General features: G+C 41.5%; 1 protein-coding gene across 1 annotated transcript; it reads right to left on the reverse strand.

The window, feature by feature from the left end:
• Positions 1 to 6,257: 6,257 nt before the first annotated feature.
• rwdd (RWD domain containing 4) lies at positions 6,258 to 10,738 on the reverse strand. Its single transcript, XM_041965294.1, has 8 exons — positions 10,569 to 10,738; positions 9,879 to 9,959; positions 9,587 to 9,696; positions 8,862 to 9,012; positions 8,279 to 8,387; positions 7,153 to 7,202; positions 7,030 to 7,032; positions 6,258 to 6,941 (listed from the first exon to the last, which is right to left on the reverse strand). The coding sequence occupies exons 1-8, from the start codon at positions 10,590 to 10,592 to the stop codon at positions 6,909 to 6,911; spliced, it is 561 nt and encodes a 186-aa protein (XP_041821228.1). The 5' UTR covers positions 10,593 to 10,738; the 3' UTR covers positions 6,258 to 6,908.
• Positions 10,739 to 12,104: the final 1,366 nt, after the last annotated feature.

Below are 12,104 nucleotides of genomic sequence, written 5' to 3' on the forward strand. Positions count from 1 at the left end.
TTTCAAATGGTGGGGATTCTGTGACTCGGTCTCTGGGTAATGGAGGTGTAACTTGCTGAGCTGGTTTCACCTTTAACCTCCTCTGCAGATTTAACAATGTGAGACCAGCTGCGTAACTAGCTGTCTCCCCTTTAAAACCCAGTATCTCTCCCTCATTTGAACTAGAGTATCCCTGACCCCAGAATGCATCGCTCTCTCGTGACATCTGTGATTTGTAGGCAGCACATATGGGTGTTGCTCCCTGAAACTAAAATCTCTTGATGTTCTGACCAGATATCAGCTGACAGATTTCTTGGCTGAAACTCTGCTCTTGTGTCATCTTCACCCAGTACACTGCTACAGTGAGCTCCTCCGAAGTTAGCTCTCCCTCAATCTTTGCATTTGCTTTGCCCTTTAAATATCCAGTAGTCCATTTAAATCAAACACAAACTCATCTTTCTCTGATCTCCATACTAATCCTAACACTTCCAGCACAAGTGTCTGTTTCTGTTGTGTGCTCCACTTGGCTCTCAGATCTGGTGAATTTTTCACCCACTTGTACAGGTTCATGTACAGAATCTCCTTTGCTGTTATGGAAACTGAAAGGGCTTCATTAATATTACTTGAGTTTGAGATAAAATCATCAGAGAAAAGAAGGAGGGGAAGTTAGATCAGAATTTTCAAAGTTAAACCAAAGGTTCTCAAATGATCGTGGAACCATTTTTAATGGGTCACGGATGTGAGTGTGGGCATGAAAAGAAGGAGGGGCGAAATATCACACTTTTTACTGTCAAGATGCTCTGTTTTTTGTAGGTTATGATACAGAAACAGATGCCGAGAACCTCAGGGAAAAACACTGTTCTTTATAATGAAACCTTCTAATAAGCATGTCTTTTAAGATGCACTGACGATTCCTGAAGCATGTCAAATGTGTTTGTTTTATTGTTTTTTCAGGGTGAAATATACCTTTTTTTGCAATGCAAAACCTATTGAACAATGTTTTATTGAAAAAAATCACTTAAGAAAGGTGTTAAAACAGTAATTTAGACAATTAAAGCTGTAAAATATTGTGTAAATGTTCAAATTGTCCATAAATGTAAATGTCATAAAAGTTTTTTAAAGTGAACTTTAAAAGCCATTGATTTTAGGTGAGATTTTTCAGTTTGAAGTAAAACTTACAAAGAAGGAGAGAGTAAAATTCAATGACCATATTAATAATCAACATTAAATTACCTGAGGTGTGCGAGTAAAAAAACTGATATCCGTTTACTTGATGATCGCCCTTGCTGAATTTATCCAAGTGCAAAAACTATCCAAAGTTTTCTTAAGTAAGTAAATAACACTCCAACTTTTTTTCAGTGTACCAACACTTTTAAATGTCACTACTAACATGTCGGGCTATATCTTGTTAGTTTAGTGGGCATAAAAACAAAGTGCAGTTTGCAGTTTTAGGTGGGTTATGTTCTGGACAGTTTCTTGGCAGTTTCTTATAGTGAAGCATCTCGATTCAATTAGTCAGTTAGATACAAATACTTTACTGACATATAACCATCGTTTCAACAGCATTTCAGTTACTCTTCTTTCAAGTGTAGGCTTGTTGAGACTTGCTTGACACCGATTATATTCATTTAAATACCTAGAAACAACAAATATGTAGCACAGCTATCTTTCAAGAAAAGAAACAAAATATATAAATATATATATTAGATATTTATTATTTAGATACATAGATATTTTTGTCATGCAAATCAGCAAAACGGTGCTCATCAATAAAGACTTAAGTGAGTAGAAGATGTAAGATTGAAGTTGAGTTTTATTTTATTATTACTATTATTTATTTTAGAAGTCTGGAAAACAAAGTAAAGTTTGAGAGAAAAGTGCTCGCTGGATTGCTGGAAGTGTAGAATAACACCCCTGTTTGACAGAGAAAAGATCTTCAGGAAGATACCAAGTTTATTTCCTCTCTGGAGTCGTGGTGCACTGTTCTACTGTGCAGCAACACCTGCACAGCCTTCATGGAAGTCATCAGAAGAAAACTTTCCTGCATCCTCACCACAAAGTTCAGTGTCAGAAGTTTGCAAAGGGACATTTCAACAAGCCTGATGCATTTTGGAAACAAGTCCTGTGGACTGCAACATTTTTTTGGACTGAATTAGTCGACGGGCAAACCGGAGCACCCGGAGAAAACCCCACAGCTGAAAGAAGAAGGAAGGGAGGAAGGAAGCAGGGCTGGGAGTGGAAACTCACGTCCTCCTCCTTCCTTCCTTTGACTTTGATGTTTGCAGCCCTAACAGTCTCGTTTCGCAGCTTGTTGTCCAGCCCTCCAGCGTCTGACCTTCCTCCTATCTGCGCATCATTCTTGTCATATGCAGAGAATAATTTCCCAGTTTGGGATCAATAAAGTGAATCAAATTTAAAAAAAGAAAAGAATTAAATTAAATTATATTCTGGAACTCTTGACTGAGCGAAGAGACTGTTGCTCTCTGATCTTATTCTGAATTTCCCGCACTTCCTGAGTGAGGGCAGCGTTCTCGTCCTTGAGCTCATCCAACTCGGCTTTGTTCTGTTGATACTGAGCGAGACAGGGTTTCACCTTTTCGTAATCTTTTTCCAACTCTCGGATTCTGCATCGGAGGATGTGATTGTGGCGCCTCCTTTCCTTTTTTTCAGCGTTCACTGATGCATACTTAATCTTCATCTCTTTTTCGTTGGCAAGCTTTTTGGTCACATCCTCTAGCTGATGTTCCCTGTCATTGATGAGGCAGAGCAAGGTTAGGTTCTTCTCCTGCGTTGTTTGAATTTTCTTCTTCAAGTCATTTTGCCTGAATATTTTCTGCTTGAGGTCCTGAACCGTGTGCTTGAGCTTCTTCCACTGCTGGCTCAAGGTTTTGTTTTTAGTCTGTGTCTTCTTGTATTCACTCTCCAAGGCTTGATGGTCCTTTATTTGCCCCTCTACTTCCACAGTTTCTTCCTCGAGACTCTCACAGTTTTGGGTCATGATTTGTGTTTCTTCTTCAACAAGCCTACAATTTTCCTCTAATTCTACCTGATGCTTGAGTTTAATGTGCAGCTTGCGAACTTTCTTGTGAAGGTCTTTGTTTAAATCGCTGACTACTTTTTTCCTAGCTGTTAGCCATTGATATCTCCCTTCTAGGTCCAGACAGTTAAACTGTCTGCCGTCTTCTTGTTGATCCAAGAACATATTGTGCAGCTCTGAGGCGTCTATTTCCTCAGGAGCTAAACAAATGTTGTCAAGAAGACTTTCTGTGTCTTCTCTGCCTTTCAGCCACTGATCCATCTGACCTTGATTTTTTGTCTACCTCCGAATAAATGAAAAATGTGTATGTGTACGTATGTGTACGTTTATAGTAAATTCAATAAAGCAAGTTGTTCTACGGTTGTCAATGAGATAATACGCACTGTAGTGTAACCTGATCTGTGTATCATACAAACGTGTGCTTTCATGTGTGACGTCACTCGCTCAGTGACATCACAGTCCAACGGATAATCTTAGCTCCGCCCCCAAATCAGATTGACATCACCTACCTGCTACAGGGACGTGGCTACAGACGGCGCAGCCACACTGGAGCCCCTATCACAAGCAGGCCCACCTTTTAGCAAGCAGACCCCAAGCAGAGCTCTGGTGAAAATGCTTCAAATCTCTTCCATTCACAATTTCCTAACCTTGCCTTTACTTTTACTATTTTTTTAGGGACGTGCTGACGTGCTGAGGTAAGCGTATTGTCCCATTTCCTGTTTCCGGTTGCTGCGTCAGTAGCTGTACACTCCTGCTGCTCACGCTCGTCTGAGGTGAAACTGCGTGAATGCTCTTTTGTCACAGCGGTTAATCCCCCGCTATTTAAACTAACGTTAGTTCTGCTCAAGCACTCACAAGTCTATCTCTCTAGCGACCGTATTATAATCTCATTTATTCACACACTTGTTCGGTCTGCCAGACACATTAGCCTAGCCTAGCAGCTAGCGATGGCTTCTCTGGTACATGACAAACACACTGGTACATGAAAGAAATGTAGTTTGTTTGCTTTGCTGGAGGCGACGCTTAGTGAATTGGAAACGCGGCTCCGCACCATGGAAATTCAGTCCATAGGGGTAGCTAGCCAGGCCCCTGAAGTCGGTGAGGACCGACCAAGTGTAACTCCTGCTAACCGTCCCTCGGCAGCTCCCGAGCAGCCGGGAAACACCAGCGCGGGCGACGCTGTATTAAATTTGAAACTGCTGGCTAAGGATAAGCGTAAATACAGTAAGACTGTCATTCACGTGGGCGGTAATGACACTAAAGCTAATGTGGAGTCGGTGTGTTGTATGCAAAGACAGTGTCGGACTCCGTAGTTTTCTCTGGACCCCTGCCAAATCTGACCAGCGATGACATGTTGAGCCGCATGTCATCACTCAATCACTGGCTGTCGAGGTGGTGTCCGGCAAACGGTGTGGGTTTCATTGATAATTGGCAGAAATTGGCATAGAAAAATGAACACTTAATAATTTCAACACAGAATCCTCTTTTGTCGGATCATCATTTGATTACTTTTGAATTCCTATTACCAAACTACCCACCATGAGGAAAAAATCCTGCACCAGATGCCTATCAGATAGTGCTATAGCTAAATTTAAGGGTGTGATCTCATTACAGCAGCCTATTACTCTTCACTAATAGAGGAAAATAAAAACAGTCCCAGGTTTCTCTTCAGCACTGTAGCTGACAGACAGTCATAATTCAATTGAATCACGTATTCCCTTAAGCCTCAGTAGTAACGACTTCATGAGTTTCTTTAATGAAAGAATTCTAACTATTAGAGACAGAATTCAGCAACTACTGCCCTCAGTGGGTACTGATTTATCTTCAAATACAGAAACCATGGCAGTAGCTTTTAAACCTGTCGTATTTTTAGACAGCTTCTCTCCTGTCAAGCTTCACAAACTAATCTCAACAATTTCCTCATCAAAATCATCAACCTGTATCTTAGATCCCGAGCTGTTAAAAGATGTTTTACCCTTAATTGGCTCTTCTGTGTTAGACATGATCAACCTGTCTCTGTCAACAGGCTATGTACCACAGTTCTTTAAAGTAGCTCTAATAAAACCTCTCCTCAAAAAGCCTACTCTTGATCCACGGGTCTTAACCAACTACAGACCTACATCTAACCTACCCTTTCTCTCTAAAATTCTTGAGAAAGCAGTTGCTGTCAGCTGTGCAACGTTTTACATAACAATAGTTTATTTGACTCCATTCTTTGCCTACACAGAGCAGCCAAACAGCAGCTAAAAACATACAGTCGAGCCCTCCACATGTGGACCGATGTTCTGTTCAAATTCACTGTTACGACATGAAGGGACCAGAGGGAGATAACGAGAGGAAGAAGAGGCGAGATACAGACTTAATGTCTCTGATGAAGGACTACTTGTTTTGCTGTTGTTCAACAATTCAGAGCAAATTTGTAACAATTTGATGTCAGATGTAAACCTTCCCATCAGTGTGTGTGTGTGGGGGGGGGGCAGCAGCACTCTGACAGTATCTGCTCCAGTAGCAGGATCGGCCCGTTGGAGAGCAGGAAGCAGATCGCAGCGCCATCCTGACAGTCGTGCTGCTGCAATGCATAAAGTTGGTGATTTGCAGGTGGGATCGGGTGCAGGTGTTGATAACATGTGTTTTTGTTGGTCGGGTTGGCTCTCATGATGAGTCTGGTGCCTTTAGCCATAATGACTAAAGGCAGTTAGAGTTACATGGACCCAGCTGCCACAGGGAGGTTTATCAGTGGGGGTAAAGCTAAAGCTCAGGCTCGGAGCTCTGGAGCTCAACCTGAGCCTTCACGTGTCAAACACACAGCAGCAAGGCGATCGATGGAAGAGCTGAGGACAGCACTGCTTGTTAATAAACCACCTAATTACAGTGTAGTCTTTTCATGTCTGATGAAAGGAATTTGAATATGATAATGATCAGCATTTGTTGATGTTCTTGCTGTAGATCCGAAGGCAAATTGTGTTTCCTACGGCAAAATCACTCCACTTCCTTTGTAGTTTCGTTGCTTCACACTTTGAAATTTACGCTGCACTGTAGCTTGAAAACTGTCACCATTGCTATAAATTCAATAACATGTATTACACAATGAAGTGCTCGACGACAGCTGCTGTCAATCTGTATCATGTATTTATAGAAATTATGGGATCTGTGTTCATACACAAAACTGTCACAGGAGAAACTTCCATGAATTCATCGAAGCAGAGCAAAGCAGGAACAGAAATTGTAAGACAAGCCCAGACCAAATTAGACCAAATATGGTTTTATTTGTATATAAAACTTTTAAGGTTTTCAATTCATCGGGAAAAAGAAACACGTGTCAAAATAAGAAACTGGGGAAAGAAGTAACATTTTGTATCATTAAAAATTTCTCTGCTTTCACAAAGTAACACGATACCTTGAAGTCACAGCAGGATGCTTCTTCACACTCTGACGCATCCATTTAGAACTACACTCCAACATTTCTGGCTAAAGTGCCTGGCAGCCTGAAAACATGGCAGTGACAGCGAGTACTTGAAGCACACTCCACCCCGATGAATATCTGAGCGCTGTGTAACAATGTATGACAAACAAAAGCTGACGCTCTGGTCCCCTTCACATGGCTGCTCTCCACTAACACAGAAAACACTCCAAGGGCTTTTACAGTTATTTGCAGCTCAAAGTCTCTGTTTGGCTGTGTGTAAGTGTGTGTGTTTGTGTGTGTGTCCTTCCTGGAGTCCACCATTACGGAGCCAGCTTTGGTTCTCGAGGTGGAAGCAGCCATGCTGAGTGATGAACATTGAAGTTGAAGGATGTGAAGGCGTCTAGACAGGGTCAGCAGCAGCATCAACAGGCTGCAGCGACTTCACTGCACTTCCTCGTACAAAGCAGCACCGGATCACTGCCCTCAGGCCTACTCATCATCCTTGCCTCCTGTTTTACTCAGCTGCAACAGAAACACAGAAGAAAACAATGAGATGTGGCAGTGTGTGAAGGATTTGAAATCGGTTTTAACTTTGGTGGCTTTCACTTACATGCTGCAAGACCGGGAAGTGGGGATGGTGAGAGAGAGAAAAACATGGAAAGGTTGATGATGAAATTTCACTTCAGGCTGAATAAGAGCACCATCTTGTGAAGAAAAGGTAAAATGCACCTACTTTAATAACATCAACCCAGTTCCATCCTCTTGGCAGTTCCCCTTTGTTATCTGAAAGCAGAAATCAATGTGACGTGCGTTTGTTATGCTGTCTGTTGACTTCAAAATACAGGCTGTGGTTATAACTACGACTAATGAATTTGAAATCAGACAAATTTACACAGTGACACCCAGGCGGGAGGATTGACAACTGGAGATCCCAAATTTTTCACAGCTATCAAATGAATCTTCAGAAATGGTGTACAAAATGATGTACACCCCATTGCGAGATGTCGATCTGACACCGCTGCCAATAACAATAAAAGTGTTAGTTAATTTAAACACAAGATACTTGTGCTCAAAAAGAGGATTCATTCTCAGTGAAGAACCTTGGAGCTCTAATCTGCCTCTATACCTGCCAAAGAGCAGTGATTCCTAACACGTCTCTGTGGGTCATCAGGTGGAAACCTCCCTTCAACGGTGTTTCGCCTACTTAGTCCCACTACACCTCCAGGAGGCTAGGCGGTGAACTCCGGCGTCCCAGAGTCACCCTCCCTAGTGCCAGTTCACACTGCTCCTACACAATCCAAACAGCACCGCCACGTTCAACTGACCCAGAGATGCTCCAGGTAGTGGCCAGTACCGATGCTACCATTTAGCTAATGCTAATGCTAACCGCTAAGAACAACAGAAGAAGACAATACAGTTCCGATGCTACCATTTAGCTAATGTTAAGTGCTAACCGCTACCTGCTAAGAGGAACAGAAGAAGACAATAAAGCTAGATTTACCTATACTGTTAATGTTAACTGCTAGATGCCAATATTAACTGCTAAGATACTATCATACTCTCACCACTTTAGCTATTGTTAGCTGCTACAACAATGCTGGAGATTTGAACCCTCCTGAAAACTATGACATTCCCACTGGGAAGGTTTGTCTCATTATGGAGACTTTTCCCCTGCCATTGTTAATAACAGCACTGATTGAGCTGAAGTTGTTGCATCACTGTGATCACAGACAGGAAGAGGTTTGCAGTGGAGATGTATTTGTAAGAGGGGCGTTTCTGAAAAGCAGCAGATTTGCACACTGCTCTTTGCTGATGATAATGTATGACACTAAAATGCTAAAATGAGTGTTTTCATGTACCTGTTCTGCTGATGATCCTCCTCTTCTGAGCTTTAGTCAGCTGCTCCTTCTTCTCCTTCTTCTTGGCTGTCGTGGTGGTAGTCGTCACCTCACTACTGGGTGTCAACGTCTGCAACAAGCATGAAATAATCATGTCATTTTGTTCAAACCTGATGACACTGGTTATTACCTTAACAATCATTCAAACAATCAATGATCAGGCTCTTCCTCTAATCTGAAACTGTTGCTTTTGATGGAATTTTGGCAGAAAATATTCCACATGTAACTGTATAAAATGTAAATGAAAGTGAAAATCCTGCATGGCATCTTCTTTGTTGCAGTTTATGCGATATTTAGCTGGAGTGCTGGGCAATATCACCATTTTCTATGCCTTTAAACCATCCTCAAATGGTAACAGACAACGATCTACAGTGTTAGCAATATAACCCTATAATAACCGTTAATAATTAAATTGTACTTGTCACACAATGCCCACAGTGTTTGACAGACAAGAGCTCTCTGTGGTTGAGCAGCACAGAAGCCCAGACACAGGACTTTGAAAACTGTACTGATGGATTTAGTAAGAGTAGTGCGATATACTGACCACAGCAGTGACTATAGGCTTGTGGTTCTCCATGAGGGCCTCCTGGTTCTCCTTGGCCCACTCAAACAGAGTGTACATCATTGCAGTGCCCAGGTTGGCCTCCACCTGCTCTTCCAGCTTTGACAGGATCAGCTGCTTTGTCTCTGCAGAGCTGTTATTAAATCAACGTAAGGGAAAGAAACAACACGGCCATCATGTAAAGTATGTGTTCAACCACAGCAGTGTCAACTGCAGCCATGAACTCAAGGTAAACAAACGCTGCTAGTTATTTAGGCTTATTTAAATACCCCATGTGCAGGCTTTGGAAATTTCACATTTTGGTGCAATAAACAAAATAAAACGTATCTAAATAATTTTAAAAACATTCTTTTTGTGTCTGGTGTCTCATGACCTCCATGTTTCCAAATTCCTGGTTGCAACCCTGATAGACTGCACTCATTTTCAAATTCAATTATTTTTCAGAATAATCTGAAAGGAAAAGAGACATATATATGACTTTAAATGTAATTTCCAACAAACATATAACTTCAATGATACATACATGAATCATAATACTGTCAATAGATGACAGTATTGATACTCCTTCAAACTATATCTGTTAGCTGTTGTACAGTCATGCAGGTCAGAACCCTGCTGTCGTCCTCTCACCCACCATCAGTGTTTCCAATGTAAACTAATGAGGAAGAAGGATATTTGACAATGCAGCACTACAGAATGCAACTTACATTCTGTTGTTGAAAAAGGCATCAAGGGACATTTGTGGGGCTGTCTCTGGGTACGTCTCTGGCCATGTGGCATCCAGTATGAACGCCTTGGTGTCCTCGAGGTCTCCTATCTGTCGTGTAACATTAAAACAGAAGGTGAGACCACGTATTACAGTTTGTCAAAGTTTCAGAAAGTACAAGTGAAAAAGCATCTTGTGTGGTTTGATCTGTTGTATATCCTGTTGAAACGGTGTTGGGGAAGGATACAGTCTTTTATAAAGAAGGCTTGGAGAGTATAGAGGATGGTACTCACCCTAAACTGAAAGGACACTGGACTAACTTCCTTGAAACACTCATCCCCCTCATAGATGGAGCGAAGAGCCTCCAACTCCATCTGTGAGTGTAGAAGAGAGGGAGCGACAAGATGTTAGTAAAATAGCAAGACAGAACCATAACACAAGACCCATTTATTAAATCAACATTCATGTAAACCTCCAGGCCTTAAACGACTTAAACTTGCCATTGTCAACCATTTGGCTATTAACGTTAAGGTTATTGTATATATGAATATATATTTAAATAGTATAACGCTAATGCTGCTGTTTGATGGATAACACACACACCGAATGGATTCGAGGACGTTTTGTCACCAGAAACGGTCTTGACTTGTGGTTTCGGTAGCACGCACTCCTCAAACCCCTTAATTTGGCAGACTTTTGAATGGAGTTTGGCGTGACATTTTCCCCGCTATGAAAGACGCTTGTCAAGGCTTCACAGCAGCTAGAAAGACATTGGACACTCTGGCCTGACCGTTGTTTCAGCTTCTCATGTGTCTTTGCACGCTGAATAAAAGCTGCCAGGTTTTGCTGTGTACCTGGCAGGAAAGCTGTGAACCGGGCTCGTCAACCCAGACCAACATGTTAGCCGTCACGCTAGTGTCAAGTGATTAGCAGTTACCTGCTAACAGCAGCTAGCCTACTACTGCATCATCATCCACTCATACCTCTTGATCCTCGTTGGCTGTCATGACTTTCCTTCTGTTTCTGTATGAGTCACTCTGTGCAAACTCCCACAATCATAAAGATTCCAGAGTTAACAACCCATGTCTACCATTAAAACTTTACTATGTAATATTTCCCCAACTTCCCCGGCTGGAACCACTGCCAGTGCCACCATGATAGTACACGCATGCGCAGTCGGGAACGCTACGTGAACTTTGAACCACATCATCAGTTGCGGCATTTTTTTTTTTTTTTTTTTTTTTTAGAAATGTGTGAATATTAGAGTAAATAAAATTAGAATTAGCTTTATTGGCAAAGCATGTGTACACACTAAGTTCATCAAGTTCATCATATCAACTTAAAATTTGATGATATGTTCACCTGTATGTACACATTATCATTGTCAATCATTGTTGCTTTTTATATACATTTATACACATATTGTCTTACCATCTTCTATGTTTATTTTTACCTGCCTTTTTATCTTGCTCACTTTGTTGTCCTTGTTTTCGCTGTATGCCTTTTTCTTTCGTCCTGTGAATTGTTCAGGGAACTGTGAGAACAGGGCAGCAAAAATACAATGCAATATCAAATACAGTTCCCTGTATGTGTCCTCACACTCGGCCAGTAAAGCTGCTTCTGATGTTGCCTCTTTCTGCCCTCTTATCTGCCTGCTAATGCCCATTTGGACTTTTTTCATGAACTACCTGCTGCTCACATCTGCCTTCCTTTTTTAAGTAAAAAATGTTAATTTCATTTTTAATTCCTATATCATAATTTGGATTTACCTTGAGCATTTATAGTAGGAGAAGCATATAGCTGAGCATAGAAAAACTTTCATGAGTCAGTCTCATCTTAAACTACAATCTGCTCTAACATGTACTACTACATGCTATAACACGACATCCAAACCGCTCTGACAAAGACAACTGGTGCAATACTAAGGTAAAGTCAGAATACGTCTGCTTAACTCAAGCCACAGCGTGAAAGTGAATTACTTTTGATGTAATGAACCAATAATACACAGGCAGATGAGAGTATAAGGTTAAATGCCTGCAGCTCTATTGAGCGTGGGGAAAGCAGTGATAATTTCCAGTGTGCAGCTGAAAATGACACATGGTGTGTGACTTGTGATTACGTTGATCTTCTGAGTTATTCCCCTCAGGTGAAGAAGGCAGCTATGGTGGAGGAGGATCAAGAGAGATGAAGAGGGAGGAGGTTGCTGAGAAGGTTCTGGCTTTTAGTGTGAAGTGAATTCAGTTATCGCACTACTGTGATAAGATGGAGAGGTTTACTTCGTCAAATAGGCCTGGAAACAGGTATTTCTGACTTCCACTCTGTCTGTGGCTCTCAGCTCCTGGTCAACTGGTTCCTACTGAAGATTCAAAAATCTTCAAAAAGGTCTCACCAATATTTCCATTTAAAAAATAAGGCTCAGCAGTTTCCACAGCTGGTCTCTGTAGTTTTTACCAAGCATTACTCAAACAGGAAGAAATTCAGTCTAAATGACCCACAGTGAGGGGCATGTCATCCAGTGC

Source organism: Chelmon rostratus, chromosome 23, assembly GCF_017976325.1.
Source record: "Chelmon rostratus isolate fCheRos1 chromosome 23, fCheRos1.pri, whole genome shotgun sequence".
Classification (NCBI taxonomy): domain Eukaryota; kingdom Metazoa; phylum Chordata; class Actinopteri; order Chaetodontiformes; family Chaetodontidae; genus Chelmon; species Chelmon rostratus.